Source organism: Lynx canadensis, chromosome X (genome assembly GCF_007474595.2).
Source record: "Lynx canadensis isolate LIC74 chromosome X, mLynCan4.pri.v2, whole genome shotgun sequence".
Classification (NCBI taxonomy): domain Eukaryota; kingdom Metazoa; phylum Chordata; class Mammalia; order Carnivora; family Felidae; genus Lynx; species Lynx canadensis.
The window spans coordinates 67856619-67879410 of record NC_044321.2 but is presented as its reverse complement, the minus strand read 5'-3'; the positions used below and the strand labels follow the sequence as shown (position 1 = coordinate 67879410).

The window sequence follows — 22792 nt, the reverse complement described above, 5'->3', positions numbered from 1 at the left end:
TATGTGTTGAAAGTAGCCTAGCATAGATCACCCAGATGACCCTGTCTATAATATTCTTTCCTTTTATTGTTCTAATTATTTTAAATCTGTCTTATAGCTACAAGACCGCACTCAGTTCAGTGACCGAGACTTAGCCACCCTTAAGAAGTACTGGGACAATGGCATGACCAGCCTTGGTTCTGTGTGTAGAGAGAAAATTGAAGCAGTTGCAACTGAATTAAATGTTGACTGTGAAATAGTTCGGGTAAGACATTTTCAATAATTTTCATGCTGTGATTGAAGATTGTCATAAAAGAAAGCTCTATAAAAATTGCATGAGGTGCTGTAAACAAGAACATTAATAAAGTAAAAAAGATTATCCACAGAATGGGGGGAAATATTTTCAAAGTACATATCTGATAAGGAGTTTATATTCAGAGTATGTAAAGAATTCTTAAATATTAATAATAAAAAGGCAAATAATGCAATTGAAAATGGGCAAAGAATTTAAACATACTTTATCCAAAGAAGATATGCAACTGGCCAATAAACACACAAAAAGATGTTCAACATCATTTGTCATTGTGGAAATCAAAACCACAATGAGATACCACTTAATAGCCTATATGATGACTATAATAAAAAAGACAGATAATAACAAATGTTGACTGGGATGTGGATAAATTGGAACCATTGTACACTTTTGTTGTAAATGTAAAATGTTTTAGCCACGTTGGAAAACAGTTCTTAAATTTTTAACATAGAGTTATCATATGACCCATAAATTTCACTCTTAGGTATGTACCCAAAAGAAATGAAATGTATGTATACTAAAAAACTTATACATGCTCATTTTTTTTCTTAAATTCCACATATTAATGAAATATTATGGTATTTCTTGCTCTCTGACTGACTTATTTCACTTAGCATAATACTCTCCAGATCCATTCACATTCTTCCAAATGGTCACATTGCATTTTTTTTTATGGCTGGGTAATATTCCATTGTATATATGTACCACTTTTTCTTTATCCATTCAGCAGTCAATGGACATTTGGTCTGTTTCCATAATTTGGCTATTATAGATAATGCTGCTATAAACATTGAGGTGCATATATCCCTTCAAGTTAGTATTTTTTATTCTATGGGTAAATACCTTGTTGTACAATTCCTGGATTGTAAGGTAGTTCTATTTTTAATTTTTTGAGGAAACTCCATACTGTTTTCCACAGTGGCTGCACCAATTCACATTCCACAGACAGTGCAAGAGGGTTTCCCTTTCTTCACATCTTCACCAACACTTGTTGTTTCTCGTGTTGTTATTTTTAGCCATTTTGACAAGTGTGAGGTGATACCTCATTGTAGTTTTGATTTGTATTTCTCTGATGATCAGTGATGGTGAGCATCTTTTCATATATCTGTTGGCCATCTGTATGTCTTCTTTGGAAAAATGTCTATTCTTGTCTTCTTCTCATTTCTTTTTTTTTTTTTTTTAATTTTTTTTTTCAACGTTTATTTATTTTTGGGACAGAGAGAGACAGAGCATGAACGGGGGAGGGGCAGAGAGAGAGGGAGACACAGAATCGGAAACAGTCTCCAGGCTCTGAGCCATCAGCCCAGAGCCTGACGCGGGGCTCGAACTCCCGGACCGCGAGATCGTGACCTGGCCGAAGTCGGACGCTTAACCGACTGCGCCACCCAGGCGCCCCTTCTTCTCATTTCTTAATTGGATTATTCATCTTTTGGGTGTTGAGTTGTATGATTTCTTTATATATTTTGGATAATAATCCTCTATCAGAATGTCATTTGCTAGTATCTTCTCCCATTCTGTAGGTTGGCTTTTAGTTTTGTTGATCATTTCATTCACTGTGCAAAGCTTTTTGTTTTATTGAAACAAATGAGCATAGGAGAAAAAAAAAGAGAGACAGGCAAACCAAGAAACAGACTCAACTATAGAGAATGAATTGATGGTTACGATGGAAGAGGTGATTGGGAGGGATGGAATAAATAGGTGTTGGTGATTAAGGAGTGCACTTGCAGTGAGCACAGGGTGTTGTATGTAAGTGTTGAAACACTGAATTGTACACCTGAAACTAATAATACGTTGTATGTTAACTAATTGGAATTTAAATAAAAACTTAAAAAAAGTACTTATACATGGATATTCATAGCAGCATTGTTCATAATAGCCAAAAAGTGGGAAAAAAAACAAATGTCCATGAAGTGAATGCATAAAGAAAATGTGATATAGCATAGAATGGAATATTATATAAACATATAAAGTAATGAAATACTGAAACGTGCTACAAAATAGATGATTCTTGAAAACATTACGCTAAGTGAAAGAAACCAGTCACCAAAGATAACATATTTTATGATTCCATTTATATGAAATATCCAGAATAGGAACATCTATAGAAATGAAAAGTAGTATCAGTAATTGCCAGGGGATTGAGATAGGGAGGAATGAAAAATGATTGTTAATGAGTATAGGGTTTCTTTTTGGCATGCTGAAAATATTCGGAATTTGGGTGATTACATTACATTACATTACATTATGAAACAATACATAAGGTAATATGAAATAGACCTCACATGTTATGTAATGAAATTTTGATTGAAAATTATATTGATCAGTCATGGGTACAGTAGTTTACATTCAATTTATAAAATGTGGATATAAGATTTAAATAGTAGTAATAGTAGTATGCTCGTAAGTGTTTAACAATTAGCTAAGGAAAAAAAGAACCTGATTTATAGCATTTCTTGATTTATGTGGTATAAAGAATCCCACTCTGGGTGATTTCATGGATCATTCAATGTGGAATTCAGAAGAGATGCTAACAGTTGGCTTTTTCAAGGAAGTATGAGTAGGCTTCAGCTTACACTGGAGATTCATCCCAGAAAATCAAGAGGGAAGTGCTATTAAAGAACAAATGACAAAATTCAGATTTCTTCTATAGGAAGGAATAAAGTATTTTCACATACATAGATGAAGAAAAATGGAATATTGGGAGAAACCATGGAGCACAGATTTCGAAAAATAATTGCTATTCTCACAATGCTTGCTTTTTGGTTTTTTTGGATCCAAATGAAAAATCAAATTAAATCCTGCATTTACTGAGTATGCTATGTTATGTATACTAACAAAGAAATAGAAATGCATTAGACACTTTTCTTATTTTTAAGTAGCTTGGAGTCTAGCAAGAAGTATAACACAAGAATACAAATGATTGAAGAGGAATTGGAGTGGGATAATGGTATGAGAAGCCTAAATGCCAAGAATAAGGAACTTCAGAACATGTGTTTTTGTTCTTATCATTTTTGTTTTTTTTTTTAAAATAAGTTATAAATGCACCCAGCTTAAGGAGCCGAGTTCTGTAAAACTTGCTATAAAACCAACATTCCTTATTCTTTCCCTACTCCTATTTTCCAATAGCTGGAATCAAGCACTTTTTACCTCCACCTATGAATAATGTGTTGTATTAATTAGAATTAGGTTTGGCTGTAACAGAAACACTCAATAGTAATTCAGACAAGATATTTTAATTTCATGTAAAAGTCCAGGGATATACAACTTAAAATTGGCATGGCAGTTCTGCCCATAAACTCCTCAGAGACTCTGGTACATTCCACCTTCAATTCTGCCATCTCTATGATGTACTTCTTGCCCACAAGGTCCAAAATTATGACACTTATGGTCCAGGAAGCAAGACAGAGGCGGGTAAAAGAAGAGGCAAGGGGTGTGTACCAGCTATCTTTTAAAGAGGATTCCCGGAAACTGTCACAAGACACATTCACTTCTAACCCACTGGCTGAAGATTAGTTCCATGGTCATACCTAAATGTAAGGGATGCTGCAAATGCAGTTATACTCTGGGAAGCCATATGCCCAGCTAAATTTTTTTATTATTATGGAAGAGGGAGAATACCTAAGAGTCTCCCTTCTCTCTGTTTATATGACTATTTCTTGATTTTTCAATGCTAGCCATTGTTGATTGATTTTCCACTATGAAATACGAGGGTTTATCCTCAATCTTTTTCAACATCTCTTCAGTGATCCTTTTACTTACATGCATACTTTTTCTCTTTTTATTCTCCCAGTTTGGTTATTTCATAATTTCGGTTAGTTAGTTATCCAGTGTTAACATTATTATAACTAAGTAAGTGTTTTACATATTTGACTTATGTAGTATACTATTATACTACATATTAATATATGTAGTATATTATATTATACTATTTCTGTGTAACATTATTTTGTTTTTTGTTTTGTTTTGGTTTTGTGTTCATTATTAGTTTTTTGGGTTTTTTTTTTTGCATTTTTGTTTGCTTAATTTTGTAGGTACTTACTACTAATTTATTCTGAAACCCTTCCCAGGTGCATATCTCTCTTCTCAATACATTCATACACATTTGGTAGTGTAACAGTTTTATCATCTTGAAGAAATTTTTTCCTGAAATCTGATCTGTTCCAGTCTGAATTGGTAGGTCTTCACCTGGAACACAGCTGTTATCCTGAGATTTCCATTTTCAATGTGGTTATCTTTTTGCTGTACTTTCAGTAAGTTATCATGAAATTCATTGCCATGGGGGAGACCCCATTCTGCAAGAGAGAGGAGACAGTGATAGAATATTCCTAAACATACTCTCTCCAAATGAAAGATATAAAAATCTTTCCTCTTCGGACAGTGTTTGCTGCATCCCATAGAGTTTGAACCATTGTGCTCTCATTTTCACTTGTCTTCATGTGTGTTTTTTTTTCATTTTTTGATTGATCCATTCATTGTTTAGTAGCATGTTATTTAGCTTCCCTGTAGTTGTGTTCCTTCCAGATTTTCTTGTGATTGATTTCCACTTTCAACTGTTGTGGTTGGAAAAGATGTGTGACATGATTTGTTAAGATTTTTTTATGCCCTAATATATGGTCAGTCCTGGAGAATGTGCCATGTGTACTTGAAGAGAATGTGTACTCTGCTGTTTTGAGAAGGGACATTCTGAATTTATCTGTTAGACCCATCTGGTCCAATATGTCATTCAAAGACAGTGTTTCATTTTTGTTTTTATGTTTGGATGATCTATCCATTGATGTAAGTGGGATGTCAAAATCCCCTCTTATTGTATTATTACCAATTTCTTCTTCTATGTCTGTTAATAGCTGTTTTCTTTATTTAGGTGCTTTCATGTTGGTGCATAAATATTTACAATTGCTATATACTTTTGTTGGACTATTCTCTTTATCATATGCAGTGTCTTTCTTTGACTCTTGTTACAATCTTTGTTTTAAAGTTTATTTTTTTCTGATACGAGTATTGATACACCACCTTTCTTTTTGTTTAGATTTGTATGGGAAATGTTTTCCACCCTTTCACTTTTTATGTGCATGTGTCTTTAGTTCTGAAGTGAGTCTCCTTTGGCAGCATATAGTTGGGTATTGCTTTTTATCCACTCTGTCACCCTATATTTTTTTATTGGAGCATTTAGTCCATTTAAACAGATGCAAAAATTCTCAATAAAATACTAGCAAGTAAAATCCAATAATACTTAAAAGAATCATTCACCATAATTAAGTGGGATTTACTCTTGGGTTGCAAGGGTGGTTTAATATCTACAAATAAATCAATGTGATATACCACATTAATAAAAGAAAGGATAATAACCAAATGATCCTCTCAATAGATGCAGAAAAAGCATTTGACAAAGGACAATATCCATTCATGATAAAATCCATCAATAGAGTAGGTTTGGAGGGAACATAACTCAACATAACAAAGGTCATATATGAAAAACCCACAGCTATTATAATTCTCAATGTGGAATTCATATAATTTCACTCATATGTGGAATTTAAGGAAAAAAACAGATGAACCAACAATGGAAAAATATCAAAAACCACACCTTTAAATTTAGAGAACAAAATGGTGATTGCCAGAGGGGAGGTAACTGAAGGGAGGGGTAAAATATATGGGATCAAGAGTATGTTTATATTTATGAACTGAGTAATGTATGTCATTGTTGAATCATTATATTGGAGATGTGAAACTAATATAACACTATGTCAATTATTACTTCAATAAAAGAAAGAAAAAAAGAGACATTGATAGCAATAGAATAATAGCAGGGGACTTTAGCAGCCCATTTGCATCAATGGATAGTTTTTCCAGCCAGAAAATCAATAAAGGGCCTTAAACAACATAGTAGAGCAGATGGACATTAAAAACATATACAGAACATTTCATCCAAAATCAGCAGAATTCACATTCTTCTCAAGCTCACGTGGAACATTTTCCAATACAGATCACATATTAGGCCACAGGTCTCAATAAATTTAAGATGATTGAAATTTTATTAAGCATCTTTTCTGACCACAAGAGCATGAAACTAGAAATCAATTACAAGAAGAAACTGGCACACAGATTTATTAGAAACAAATGAAAACAAACAAAAAAAATGACTTACCAAAATCTAGGGGATACAGCAAAAGTGGTTCTAAAAGGAAAGTTCCTAGTACTACAAGCTATGAAAAAGAGAAACCTTAAATAAACAATTAACTATAGACCTAAAGTAACAAGGGAAAAAAAGGTAGTAGAAGAAAGTAAATAACAAAGATTAGAGTGGAAATAAATTAGATAGTAAAAGTGAAAGAGAAAAGATAAATGAAATCAAGGGCTGTTTCTTTAAAAAGATACACATGGGGCACCTGGGTGACTCAGTTGGTTGGGCGTCCGACTTTGGCTCAGGTCATGATCTCACGGTTCGTGGGTTCGAGCCCCGCATCAGGCTCTGTGCTGACAGCTCAGAGCCTGGAGCCTGCTTCAAATTCTTTGTCTTCCTCACTCTCTGACCCTCCCTCATTCATGCTCTGTCTCTCTCTGTCTCAAAAATAAATAAACATTAAAAAAAAAAGATAAACACAGTTCACAAATCTTTAGCTAGTTTCACCAAGAAAAAGAAGGCTCAAATAAAAACAGAAATGAAAGAGAAATTACAACAGATACCACAGAAATACAAGGGTTCATAAGATTATTATAAATGCTCTGGAGCAACACATTAGACAACCCAGAATAAATTGATAAATTACTGGAAACACAATATTCCAAGACTGAATCAAGAAGAAATAGGATATCTAAATTAACATATTATTAATGAGGAGAATGAATCAATAATCAAAAAACTCTAAACAAACAAAAGTTACAACCAATCCCTCAGAGATACAAACAATTATCAGGGAATACTATGAAAAATTATATGCCAATAAATTGGACAACCTGGAAGAAATGGACAAATTCCTAAACACCCACACTCTTCCAAAACTCAATCAGGAGGAAATAGAAAGCTTGAACAGACACATAACCAGCGAAGAAATTGAATCAGTTATCAAATATCTCCCAACAAATAAGAGTCCAGGACCAGATGGCTTCCCAGGGGAGTTCTACCAGATGTTTAAAGCACAGATAATACCTATCCTTCACAAGCCATTCCAAGAAATAGAAAAGGAAGGAAACTTGCAGACTCTTTTTATGAAGCCAGTATTATTTTGATTCCTAAACCAGAGACCCAGTAAAAAAAAAGAGAACTACAGGCCAATATCCCTGATGAATATGGATGCAAAAATTCTCAATAAGATACTAGCAAATCGAATTCCATGCATATAAAAAGAATTATTCACCATGATCAAGTGGGATTCATTCCTGGGATGCAGGGCTTGTTCAACATTCGCATCAATCAACGTGATACATCACATTAATAAAAGAAAAGAAGCATATGATCCTGTCAATCTATGAAGAAAAGGCATTTGACAAAATTCAGCACCCTTTCTTAATAAAAACCCTGGAGAAAGTCGGGATAGAAGGAACATACTTAAACATCATAAAAGCCATTTATGAAAAGCCCACAGCTAACATCATCCTCAATGGGGAAAAACTGAGAGCTTTTCCCCTGAGATCAGGAACACACAGGAATGCCCACTCTCACCGCTGTTGTTACACATAGTGTTGGAAGTTCTAGCATCAGCAATCAGATAACAAAAGGAAATCAAAGGCATCAAAATTGGCAAAGATGAAGTCAAGCTTTCGCTTTTTGCAGATGCATGATACTATACATGGAAAATCCGATAGACTCCACCAAAAGTCTGCTAGAACTGATACATGAATTCAGCAAAGTTGCAGGATACAAAATCAATGTCCAGAAATCAGTTGCATTCTTATACACTAACAATGAAGCAACAGAAAGACAAATAAAGAAACTGATCCCATTCACAATTGCACCAAGAAGCATAAAATACCCAGGAAAAAATCTAACCAAAGATGTAAAAGATCTGTATGCTGAAAACTATAGAAAGCTTATGAAGGAAATTGAAGAAGATATAAAGAAATGGAAAACCATTCCCTGCTCATGGATTGGAAGAATAAATATTGTCAAAATGTCAATACTACCCAAAGCTATCTACACATTCAATGCAATCCCAATCAAAATTGCACCAGCATTCTTCTCGAAGCTAGAACAAGCAATCCTAAAATTCATATGGAACCACAAAAGGCCCCGAATAGCCAAAGTAATTTTGAAGAAGAAGGCCAAAGCAGGAGGCATCACAATCCCAGACTTTAGCCTCTACTGCAAAGCTGTAATTTTCAAGACAGCATGGTACTGGCACAAAAACAGACACAGAGACCAATGGAATAGAATAGAAACCTCAGAACTAGACCCACAAACGTATGGCCAACTAATCTTTGACAAAGCAGGAAAGAACATCCGATGGAAAAAAGACAGTCTCTTTAACAAATGGTGCTGGGAGAACTGGACAGCAACATGCAGAAGGTTGAAACTAGACCACTTTCTCACACCATTTACAAAAATAAACTCAAAATGGATAAAGGACCTAAATGTGAGACAGGAAACAATCAGAACCTTAGAGGAGAAAGCATGAAAAGACCTCTCTGACCTCAGCCGTAGCAATCTCTTACTCGACACATCCCCAAAGGCAAGGGAATTAAAAGCAAAAGTGAATTACTGGGACCTTATGAAGATAAAAAGCTTTTGGGGCGCCTGGGTGGCGCAGTTGGTTAAGCGTCCGACTTCAGCCAGGTCACGATCTCGCGGTCCGTGAGTTCGAGCCCCGCGTCGGGCTCTGGGCTGATGGCTCGGAGCCTGGAGCCTGTTTCCGATTCTGTGTCTCCTTCTCTCTCTGCCCCTCCCCCGTTCATGCTCTGTCTCTCTCTGTTCCAAAAATAAATAAACGTTGAAAAAAAATTAAAAAAAAAAAAAAAGATAAAAAGCTTTTGCACAGCAAAGGAAACAACCAACAAAACTAAAAGGCAACCAACGGAATGGGAAAAGATATTTGCAAATGACATATCGGACAAAGGGCTAGTATCTAAAATCTATAAAGAGCTCACCAAACTCCACACCCGAAAAACAAATAACCCAGTGAAGAAATGGGCAGAAAACATGAATAGACCCTTCTCTAAAGAAGACATCCAGATGGCCAACAGGCACATGAAAAGATGTTCAGCGTCGCTCCTTATCAGGGAAATACAAATCAAAACCACACTCAGGTATCACCTCATGCCAGTCAGAGTGGCCAAAATGAACCAATCAGGAGACTATAGATGCTGGAGAGGATGTGGAGAAACGGGAACCCTCTTGCACTGTTGGTGGGAATGCAAATTGGTGCAGCCGCTCTGGAAAGCAGTGTGGAGGTTCCTCAGAAAATTAAAAATAGACCTACCCTATGACCCAGCAATAGCACTGCTAGGAATTTATCCAAGGGATACAGGAGTACTGATGCATAGGGGCACTTGTACCCCAATGTTCATAGCAGCACTCTCAACAATAGCCAAATTATGGAAAGAGCCTAAATGTCCATCAACTGATGAATGGATAAAGAAATTGTGGTATATATACACAATGGAATACTATGTGGCAATGAGAAAAAATGAAATATGGCCTTTTGTAGCAAAGTGGATGGAACTGGAGAGTGTAATGCTAAGTGAAATTAGCCATACAGAGAAAGACAGATACCATATGGTTTCACTCTTATGTGGACCCTGAGAAACTCAACAGGAACCCATGGGGGAGGGGAAGGAAAAAAAAAAAGAGGTTAGAGTGGGAGAGAGCCAAAGCATAAGAGACTGTTAAAAACTGAGAACAAACTGAGGGTTGATGGGGGGTGGGAGGAAGAGGAGGGTTGGTGATGGGTATTGAGGAGGGCACCTTTTGGGATGAGCACTTGGTGTTGTATGGAAACCAATTTGTCAATAAATTTCATATAAAAAAAAAAAGAAATGGAAAAACATTCCCTGCTCATGGATTGGAAGAATAAATATTGTCAAAATGTCAATACTACCCAAAGCTATCTACACATTAAATGCAATCCCAATCACAATTTCACCAGCATTCTTCTCGAAGCTAGAACAAGCAATCCTAAAATTCATATGGAACCACAAAAGGCCCCGAATAGCCAAAGGAATTTTGAAGAAGAAGACCAAAGCAGGAGGCATCACAATCCCAGACTTTAGCCTCTACTGCAAAGCTGTAATCTTCAAGACAGCATGGTACTGGCTCAAAAACAGACACAGAGACCAATGGAATAGAATAGAAACCTCAGAACTAGACCCACAAACGTATGGCCAACTAATCTTTGACAAAGCAGGAAAGAACATCCGATGGAAAAAAGACAGTCTCTTTAACAAATGGTGCTGGGAAAACTGGACAGCAACATGCAGAAGGTTGAAACTAGACCACTTTTTCACACCTTTCACAAAAGTAGACTCAAATTGGCTAAAGGACCTGAATGTGAGACAGGAAACCATCAAAACCCTAGAGGAGAAAGCATGAAAAGACCTCTCTGACCTCAGCCGTAGCAATCTCTTACTCGACACATCCCCAAAGGCAAGGGAATTAAAAGCAAAAATGAATTACTGGGACCTTATGAAGATAAAAAGCTTCTGCACAGCAAAGGAAACAACCAACAAAACTAAAAGGCAACCAACGGAATGGGAAAAGATATTTGCAAATGACATATTGGACAAAGGGCTAGTATGCAAAATCTATAAAGAGCTCACCAAACTCCACACCCAAAAAACAAATAACCCAGTGAAGAAATGGGCAGAAAATGTGAATAGACACTTCTTTAAAGAAGACATCCAGGTGGCCAAAAGGCACATGAAAAGATGCTCAACGTCGCTCCTCATCAGGGAAATACAAATCAAAACCACACTCAGATATCACCTCACGCCAGTCAGAGTGGCCAAAATGAACCAATCAGGAGCGTATAGATGCTGGAGAGGATGTGGAGAAACGGGAACCCTCTTGCACTGTTGGTGGGAATGCAAACTGGTGCAGCCACTCTGGAAAACAGTGTGGAGGTTCCTCAGAAAATTAAAAATAGACCTACCCTATGACCCAGCAATAGCACTGCTAGGAATTTACCCAAGGGATACAAGAGTACTGATGCATAGGAGCACTTGTACCCCAATGTTTATAGCAGCACTCTCAACAATAGCCAAATTATGGAAAGAGACTAAATGTCCATCAACTGATGAATGGATAAAGAAATTGTGGTTTATATACATAATGGAGTACTACGTGGCAATGAGAAAGAATGAAATATGGCCCTTTGTAGCAACATGGATGGAAGTGGAGAGTGTGATGCTACGTGAAATAAGCCATACAGAGAAAGACAGATACCATATGTTTTCACTCTTATGTGGATCCTGAGAAACTTAGCAGAAACCCATGGGGGAGGGGAAGGAAAAAAAAGAAGTTAGAGTGGGAGAGAGCCAAAGCATAAGAGACTGTTAAAAACTGAGAACAAAGTGAGGATTGATGGGGGGTGGGAGGAAGGGGAGGGTGGGTGATGTTTACTGAGGAGGGCACCTTTTGGGATTAGCACTGGGTGTTGTATGGAAACCAATTTTACAATAACTTTCATGTATTGAAAAAAAAAGTTCAGGACATGATGATGTGGCTGGTAAATTCTATCAAACGTTCAAAGATGATTTAATACTTATCCTCAAAATCTTCCAGAAATTGAAGTGGGGAAAAAGCTTCCAAACTCATTTTAGGATGCCAACAATATCTTGATACCCAAACCAGATACGGACACTACAAAACAAGAAAGTTACAGTCCAGTATTGCTAATGAACATAGATGCAAAAATCCTTAACAAAATATTAGAAAACTGAATTTAACAATACATTAAAAAGACCTTACATCATGGTCAAGTGGGATTTATCCCAGGGATACAATGATGGTACAAGATATATCAATCAATCAACATCATACAGGCACATTAATAAAATGAAACATAAAAATCATATAATCATCTCAACAGATGCAAGAATCATTTGACAAAATTCAATATCCATTTATGATTAAAAATATCTCTTAATAGAGTAGGTACAGAGGGGATGTACAGAGGGGATAATGAAGACCATACATGACAGACCCACAGCTAATATCATTCTCAATTGTGGAAAGCAGAAAGCTTTTCTTCTAAGATCAGGAGAGAATTAATAATGCTCAATCTCCCCACTTTTTTCAACATAATATTGGAAGTCCTAGCAACAGCAATTAGGAAAGAAAAAGAAAGAAAAGACATATAGATTGGAAAGGCAGAAGTAACACTCATTATTTGTAGATGACATGATACTATATACAGAATCTCTAAACACCCCGCCAAAAAAATGTTATTATAAATAAATCCAGCAAATTCAGATTACAAATTAAAAAACATTTTTTGTGTTTCTATACACTAATAAAGAACAATCAGAGAAATCAAGAAACAATCGCATTTTCAATGACATTGAAAAGAATAAAAAGCCTAGAAATAAATTTAGCCAAAAAGGTGAAATACCTCTACATTTACAGGTATAGGACATTGAGGAAAGAAATTGGAGAAGGCACAATGAAATTCCTATCAAAATTCCAGTGGCATTTTTCACAGAACTAGAAAAAAAATGATTCTAAAACTCTTATGTATCCACAAAATATCCTGAATAGCCAAAACAATCTTGAGAAAGAAGAACAAATGTGGAATCATCATACACCCTGACATCAAACTATAATAAAAAGATATAATCAAAACACTATAGTATTGCCATGAAACTTGACACATAGATAAATGAACATATTAGAGTACCTAAAAATAAGCCCGCATGTATATATATATATATATATATATATATATATACACTAAACTAATTTATAACAAAAGATGCAAAAATATACAATGGGAAAAGAGTAGTCTCTTCAATAAATGGTGGTGGGAAAACTGGACAGCTACATGCAAAAGAGTAATATTGGGCCACTATGTTACACTACATACAAAAATTAATTCATGGTGGATTAAAGACTTCAACATTAGTCCTGAAAACAAAATTTCTGGGAGAAAATGTAAGTGGCAAACTCCTTGCCATTGGTCTTACTGATGTTGTCTTGGATTTGTCTCCAAAGGCAAGGGAAACAAAACAAAATAAACTGGGGCTACATGAAACTAAAAAGCTTCTGCACAGCAAAAGAAATTATCAAAAAATGAAAAGGCAACCTACTAAATGAAAGAGGATATTGGCAAATTAGATATCCAATAAGAGGTAATATCGAAAATAAAGAACATATGCAAGCCATTAACAAAATAACAAACACCCAGAAATGAACCCACAACTATATGGTTAATTAACCTTTGACAAAGCAGGAAAGAATATCCAATGGGAAAGCGATAGTCTATTCAACACATGATGTTGGAAAAAAAAAAAACTGGACAGCAGCATGCAAAAGCATGAAAACAGACCACTTTCTTACACCATACGCAAAAATAAATTCAAAATGGATGAAAGACTTAAATGTGAGACACAAAACCACTAAAATCCTAGAGAAGAACACAGGCAGCAACCTCTTTGACATCAGTTCTAGTAACTTCTTACTGAATAGATCTCCTGAGGCAAAGGAAACAAAAGCAAAAGCAGACAATTTGGACCTCTTCAAGACAAAAAGCTTCTGCACAATGAAGGACACAATGAACAAAATTAAAAGGCAACCTGAAGAATGGGAGATTTTTTTCAAATGAAATATCTGCTAAAAAGTTAGTGTCCAAAATATATACAGTACTTAAAAAACTCAACACCCAAAAGTGAATAGTCCAAGTCAAAAATTGGCAGAAAATATGAATAGACATTTTTCCAAAGAAGACATACAGGTGGCCAACAGACACATGAAAACAAGCTCAATATCACTGATTATCAGGAAAATACAAATCAAAACTACAATGAAATATCATTTCACACCTGTCAGAATGGCTGAAATCTGGGGCACCTGGGTGGCTCAGTTGGTTAAGCATCCAATTCTTGATTTCAGCTTAGGTCATGATCTCATGTTTCATCAGATTGAGCCATGCATCAGGCTCTGCACTGATAATGTGGAGTGATTGAGATTCTGTCTCTTCCTCTTTCTATGTCCTCCCCTGCTAAGGTTCTCTCTCTCTCTCTCTCTCTCTCTCTCTCTCTCTCTCTCAAAATTAATTAAAAAGAAGATTTTTTAAAAAAAGAATGGCTAAAATCAACAACACAAGAAACAACAGGTGTTGGCATGGATGTGGAGAAAGTGGAACACTCCTGTACTGTCTGTATAGCCACTCTTGAAAACAATATGGAGGTTCCTCAAAAAGTTATAATAGAACTACCCCTATAATACAGCAATTGCATTATTAGTTATTTACCAAAAGAATACAACAATACTAATTCAAAGGGATACATGCACCCCAGTGTTTACAGCTGCATTTTCTACAATAGCCATATTGTGGAAACAGCTCAAATGTCCATCAGCTGAAGAATGGATAAATAAGTGGTAAATATATGCAATAGAATGTTACTCAGCCATGAAAACTAATGAAATCTCCATTTGCAATGACATGAGTGGAGCTAGAGAGTACTATGTTAAGCAAAATAAGTCAGGAGAGAAAGACAGTACTATATGATTTCACTCATATGTGGAACTTAAGAAACAAAACAAAAGAGCATAGGGGAAAAGAGAGGCAAACCAAGAAACACACTCTAAACTATAGAGAACACACTGATAGTTATGGGGGGGTTAGCTGGGGGAGGGGTTAAATAGGTGATTGGTATTGAGGAGTGCACTTGTGATGAGTGCTCGGTGTTGTAAGGAAGTGTTAAATCACTAAATTGTACACCTTAATGTAATATTACACTGTATGTTAACTAACTTAAATTTAAATAAAAACTTGAAAAAAAATAGCAAACAATCCAATTAAAGACTGAGCAGAGGACCTGAACAGACTTTTTTCCAAAGAATACATGTAGATGACCAGGAGGAACATCCCTACTCATGGTAATGGAAATCAAAACACAATGAGATGCCACTTTTCACCTGTCAGAATGGCTAGTATCAGAAAGACAAGAAAAAAAGTGTTGATGAGGATGTGGAGAAAAGGGAAATCTTGTACACTGTTTATGGGAATGTAAAATGGTGTATCCATAATGGAAAACAGTATGAATTTAAAAGTTGAACTACCATAGTATCCAATAATTCCATTGCTGGTTATTTAACTGAGGAAGACAAAAACACTAGTGTGAGAAAACATGTGCACACCTATGTTTATTGCAGTATTACTTATAATAGCCTAGGTATGGAAAACAACCTAAGTTCCATGAATGGATCAATAAATATAAAAGATGGTGGTGTGTGTATTGCATATATACATCCCCATCAACCCTTAGTTTGTTCTCTGTATTTAAGAGTCTCTTATGCTTTGCCTCCCTCTCTGTTTGAAACTATATACATACATACTCTGCTATAAAAAAATAATACAATCTTGCCATTTGTGACAACATGGAGGACCTTCAGGGTATTATGCTACATTAAATAAGTCAGACAGAGAAACACAAACACTGCATGATTTTGCTTATATATGGAAACTAAAAAGAAAAACAAACAAAAAATATCTTTACATGTGGAGAACACATTGTTGGTTGCCAGAAGGGTTGGAGGTTTTGCAGAGCAAAATGGTTGAAGCGAATTAAAAACAAACTTCCAGGTATAAAGTAAATAAGTCATGGGGGAGTAATGTACAGCATGAAGGATACAGTCAATATTATTGTATTAACTTTCTAAGCTGAAAGATGGTATCTAGATTTTTTGTGGTGACCATTTCACAATACATACAAATGCCAAATCAATAAATTTTACACCTTAAACTAACATAATGTTTTATGTCAATTATACATCAATATATTTTTAAAATGGAGTCAAGAATGGCATGATCAGTCTCACACAGCTAGTCAGTGGCTACAAGCCAAATCTTTTTATTATTATCTAATATTGTTTCTATTTCCACTTTACCAGTGTATGCCCTATCATAAGAATTACCTTGAAAACCTCTTTAAAAATACAGATTACTCCTTTCTAGTCTTGCTCTCAGGATTTGTTAGAAAGGATCTGCGAATCTGTATGTTTCCTTTTTCTCAATAATTAGGATCAGGTTAATTTGAAGGAGTTCACTTCACTACACTATACTATGTCATTGTGGTTAAATATTGTAGCTGGTTCTTTCCTTTTATAATACTTGATCAGATTTTGTGATTTATATTTTCTTCTCAAAATTTCTATTGTCTCTACTTTTACTAGATTGTAAGTTTGAGTTCCATGAGGACATATATCATGCCTGGTTGTTCACTACTGAGACTCCACAACTAGAACTGTGTTTGGTACATACTTGATGTTCAGTAATATTTGTGGAATGAATGTTTAACAGAATGGTGTACCCTGTACATATAACATTCCCACCATACAAATATATAATAATATACACTTAAATAGAAGTTTTGCATATTGTTTTATATTATTTTAATTTATTTGAATATAATTTATTGTAAAGCTAGGTAACATACAGTGTATACAGTGTTCTCTTAGTTTCAGACGTAGATTCCCATGATTCATCGCTTATAAACCACACCCAATGCTCATTCCAACAAGTGCCCTCCTCAATGCCCATCACCCTTTTTCCCCTCTCTCCCATCCTCCCATCAGCCCTCAGTTTGTTCTCTGTATTTAAGAGTCTCTTATTGTTTGCCTCTCTCCCTGTTTGAAACTATTCTTTCCCCTTCACTTCCCATATGGTCTTCTGTTAAGTTTCTCAAGTTCCACATATGAGTGAAATATATGATATCTGTCTTTCTCTGACTGACTTATTTCACTCACCATAATATCCTCCAGTTCCATCCACGTTGTTGCAAATGACAACATATTATTCTTTCTCATTGACAAATAGTATTCCATTGTAGCTGGTGTGTATGTATAAACCACATCTTCTTTATCCATTCATCAATTGATGGACATTTCAGCTCTTTGCATAATTTGACTATTGTTGAAAGCACTACTATACACATTTGCATACATGTGCCCCTATGAATCAGCACTCCTGACCATTAAACAGCACTCCTGTTTAATCTCCATACTGGCTTTATAAAGTTTATAAGTGACTAATCTACTACCTTTCACTATATGTTTGCTTTAACCTGTGAAATTATTTCCTTGCTTAATTTTCTGTGTTCCATTAATGGCCTTTTCTTTCCACTCAAAAAATCCCTTTATCATTTCTTATAAAGTTGGTTTTGTGGTGATGAATTCTTTTAACTTTTTTTTTTTTCTGAGGGGGGGGATCCGGGAAATTCTCTCCCCTTCAATTCTGAATGATAACCTTCCTGGGTACTCTTTTTTTTGTTTGTTTTTCCTGGGTAGGTTTCTTTGTTTTTTTTTTTTCCTTTTATCTCTTTGAATATATCATGTCGATCCGTTATGGCCTGCGGTGTTTCTGCTGAAAAATTACCTGATAGCCTTTTGGGGTTTCCCTTGTTTTCACTGTTTGTTGTTGTTGTTGTTGTTGTTGTTGATGTTGTTGTTGTTTTGTCTTGTTTTGTTTTGTTTTGCTTTGTTTGTGTTTTGGTGATTTTAAATTCTTTCTTCATCATTATATTTTTCCAGTTTAATTATTATGTGTCTTGCTGTGGACCTCCTTGGGTTCATCTTGTTAGGGGCTCTTCTTACTTCTTGGACCTGGATCTCTGTTTCCTTCCCCAGGTTAGGGAAGTGTCCTGCTATTATTTTTTTTTTTCAAATAATTTTTTCTTTCCCTTTCTCTCTCTCTTCTCCTTCTGAGAATTCTATAATGTGAATGTTATTATGCTTGATGGTGTTGCATAGTTTTCTTAATCTATTCTCCTTTTATTATTCTTTTTTTTTTCTTTTTGGTATTCAATTTAGTCGCTTTCCATTACCCTGTCTTCCAGATCGCTGATCCATTTTTCTGCATTCTTTAATCTGCTATTGATTCCCTCTACTGTATTTTTCATGTCAGTCATTGAATTCTTCAGCTATGATTCACTCTTGTTTATATTCTCTAACTCTTTGTGGACATTCTCACTGGGTTTATCCACTCTTTTTTCTCAAGTCTTTTCAGTATCTTTATGACCATTACTTTGAACTCTTTATCAGGCATATTTCTTTTGCTTCATTTAGCTCTTTACTGTGATTGTCTTGTTCTTTCATTTGGGAAATATTCCTCTGACTCCTCATTTCATCCAACTCTGTGTGTATGTTTCTATGTATTAGGTAGAACAGCTATATCTTCTGATCTTTCAAGTAGTGGCCTTGTGTAGAAGAGGTCCTGTGGTGCCCTATAGTTCAATTCTCCCATGTCACCAGAACCAGGTGCCCCAGGGGTATCCCCTGTGTGGGTTGCATGCACCTTCCTGTTGTGGCCAAGCATAGTTGCCTTCATCCCAGATAGCTTCTATGGCCCACTTTGCCCTCTGTGAGCACACCTTTGAGAGTTCTGGCTGAGGCCAGATAGGACTGGTGGTGGGTGAGGCCATTATTCATTCTATCAGTGTGCTATTAACCTCTCTGCCAAGACCACATACACTGAAGTTCAGGGATCAGTCCCTTCCTTGTACATGCAGCTAAGGGGTCTGGCTACAGTAATTGTGGGTGCCTGGTGTGTTGGTTTGTTACCCCCTCCACATGAGTGGAGTCACTTTGTAGTGGCGCTGGTGTGGGCCAAACCTGCAGACCAGGTGTGTTTGGGAACAGCTTTGGAAGTTGTGCCTGCCATGGCAGGCAGGTCAGTGTGGTTTGTCAACAGAGAAATTCCAGGGTGAAGCACTTGGTGCTGGCAAAGAAGAAGGAGAGTTTTAGAACTGAGTCCCAAAAGCATTCTTTGAAGGTTGAAGAACAGTGGTACCCATATGTGCTTTTGTTCCTAGAGAATTCTTCTGTAGTTTTCTTTTCCCGTAGCACATGTTCTCAGATTATTCAATACATCTCTTTCATGGATACCCCAGGAACTTTTCAAGCTGCACCTCTTATTTCTTGGTGAAGTTATTTATTATTATGGCTCTTTAAAAGAAGGTATTGAGTTTATACTGCCATCTGGCTTTCCTGGTCTTGAGCAACCTTGAGTTTTTTACTCTCTTGGTGTAAACCCAGCTAGTTTTCAAAGCCAGAATTTATGGAGATTCCTCTTTCCACTGTAGATCCCCAGTACTAAGGCTGCCTGTTGTGTGGTTTGTTCATCTTACTTCTCCTTGCTTGTGAATTCCTTTCTGTTTGTGGTTAGTTACTCTGGGGGTTTGGTTCCCAACCACATCTTTACCACTCCTACCATTTTTGATGTAACAATCTCTTTATGACTAGCTATGGAATATCTGTTCTTCAAATCTTTAGGTCATTTTCAGAGTTATTTGCAAAGACGCAGGTATTATCCCAGTGTGTCTGTGGCATGAGGTGAGTTCAGGGTCCTCCTATTCGGTCCTCTATCAAAAGGATATTGATTTTAACTACTTGTCCTGGAACTACTGAATATTCACATGAAAGAAAAAATTAATCTAAACATGAATCTTTCATTATTCACAAAACTTATCTCAAAATGGATGATATACCTAAAAGTAAATGCAAAACTATGAAACTCCTAAAGATAACACAAAAGAAAATCTGGGTGACTTTGTGTTTGTTGATAACTTTTTAAATACACCAAAGTCAAGTTTGATTACAAAATTGATAAATTGGACTTCATTAAAATTGAAAATTTATAATCTGCAAAAGACATTCTTACAAGAATGAAAATACAAGCCACAAATTGGAAGAATTTTTTTTCAAAACATTTTTATGATAAATGTACAAAGGACACTTAAAATCCAACAATAAGAAAATAAACAACCTAATTCAAAATGGACAAACATCTCAATCAATAAAACTAAAAGGCAACTGACAGAATGGGAAAAGATACTTGCAAAAGACATATTGGATAAAAAAGTTAGTATCCAAAATCTGTAAAGAATTTACCAAACTCAACACCTGAAAAACAAATAATCCAGGAAAGAAATGTACAGAAGGCATGAATAGACACTTTTCCAAAGAAGACATCCAGATGGCCAACAGACACATGAAAAGATGCTCAACATCACTCATCATCAGGGAAATAAAAATCAAAACCACACTGAGATACCACCCCACATCAGTCAGAGTGGCTAAAATTAACAAGTCAGGACACAACAAATGCTGGCGAGGATGTAGAGAAACAGGAACCCTCTTGCACTGTTGGTGGGAATGCAAACTGGTGCAGCCACTCTGGAAAACAGTGTGGGGTTCCTCAAAAAATTAAAAATAGAACTACTCTACAACCCAGCCACAGCACTACTGGGAATTTATCCAAAGGATACAGGAGTGCTGATTCATAGGGTGCTGCTTATAGCAGCACTTTCAACAATAGCCAAATTATGGAAAGAGCCTAAATGTCCATCAGCTAACGAATGGATAAAGAAGATGTGGTTTATATATACAATGGAATACTACGTGGCAATGAGAAAGAATGAAATCATTCCATTTGCAGCAATGTGGATGGAACTGGAGGGTATTTTGCTAAGTGAAATAAGTCAGTCAGAGAAAGCAGATATCATATATTTTTCACTCATATGTGGAACTTGAGAAACTTAACAGAAGACCATGGGCTAATGGAAGGGGAAAAAATGGTTACAGAGAGGGAGGGAGGCAAACAATAAGAGACTCTTAAATACAGAGAACAAACTGAGGGTTGATGGGGAGGTGGGGAGAGGGGAAAAGGGATGATAAGCATTGAGGAAGGCACTTGTTGGGATGAGCACCGGGTGTTGTATGTAAGTGAGGAACCACAGTAATCTACCCCCAAAACCTAGAGTACACTGTACACACTGTATGTTAGCCTATTTGGCAATAAATTATATTTTTAAAAAATAGGCAAACATCTGAACAGACACTCACCAAAGAATTTAATCAGATGACAAATAAGCATATGAAAATATATACAATATTATATATCATTAGGGAATTGCAAATAAAAAAAGATAAAATACCACATACAATTATTAGAATAATCAAAATCCAAACCCCCAACAGCACCAAATGCTGGAGAATATGTAAAGCAACAGAAACTCTTACTCATTTCTGATAGAAATGCAAAATGATACATTTGCATGGTCTTTGGAACATATTTTGGCAGTTTCTAAGAAAAGTAAACATAGTCTTAACATATGATACATTAGTTTTGCTGCCTGGTGTTTACCCTGATGAGTTGAAAACTTATGTTCACACGAAAACCTGCACATAAATATTTATAACAACTTTATTTAATTACAAAAGAAATTAGAAGCAACCATGATGTCCTTCAATAGATGAATAAGTAAACTGAAATACATTCAGACAATGGAATATTATTCAGCAGTAAAAATAAATAAGATATCAAGCCATGAAAAAAATGGAAAAATCTTAAATGAATATTTCTATGTGAAAGAAGCCAATGTTAAAAGGCTACATAAATGCTGTATCATTCCAAGTATATAATATTCTGGAAAAGGCAAAACACTAGAGAGACAGTAAAAAGATCAGTGTTTTCCAGTGACTTGTGGGGAGAGAGAGAGTTAGGATAAATAGGTGGAACACAGAAATTTTTAGGGCAGTAAAACTACTATGCTGCATGATAGTTTAATGTTATAAACTGTCATTACATATTTGCCAAAACCTATAGAATGTACAACACAAAGAATGAACCCTAATAGAAATTCTGGATTTCACTTGATAGTTTATCAATATTTGCTCATCAATTGTAACAAATCCACTTTATGAATTTTAGAATGATGTTAAATCAGAGGAAATTGATTGGGTGCGTGAAGGGTACATGGCAACTCCTTTTTTGCCTTTTTTTCCCTAGAAATCTAAAACTGATCAAATACTAATGCCTGTTATTTTATTTTTTTTAAATAATAGATACAGAAAACAGATTGATGGTTGCCCGATCAGTGGCGGGGTCGGGTGGAGTGTGGAGTTGGGGGATGAAAGAAATGTGCCAGGATGGTCAAAAGATACAAATAAGGGGTGCCTGTGTGCCTCAGCCAGTTGAGCATCTGACTTCAGCTCAGGCCATGATCTCATGGTTCATGGGTTCAAGTCCCGCACCTGGCTCTGTGCTGACAGCTCAGAGCCTGGAGCTGGATTCTGATTCTGTGTGTGTCTCTCTCCCTACCCCTCACCCGCTTGCTCTCTCTCTCTCTCTCTCTCTCAAAAGTAAATAAACACTTTTAAAAAAGATAAAAATAAATAAATATTAATTTGAAAATCAATAAAAATATAAGTCCATTGAAAAAAAAATCAGTGAAATTGACAAACATCTAGCCAAAGTGGCAAAGAAAAAAGACACAAATTAGTCATATTAGGAATGAAATGGGTAATTCTACATACTTTTAAGATAGAAAAAAGATAAACAGAATTTTTAA

General features: G+C 35.8%; 1 protein-coding gene across 1 annotated transcript in view; it reads left to right on the top strand.

Moving 5' to 3' along the window:
- The window catches only part of HDX (highly divergent homeobox), a 154763-nt gene that overhangs the window by 85379 nt on the left and 46592 nt on the right, over window positions 1-22792 (top strand). Inside the window, exon 4 of the mRNA XM_030306310.1 lies at window positions 98-244. Coding sequence (XP_030162170.1) covers window positions 98-244 — 147 coding nt within the window. The remainder of the gene's footprint in view (window positions 1-97; window positions 245-22792) is intronic.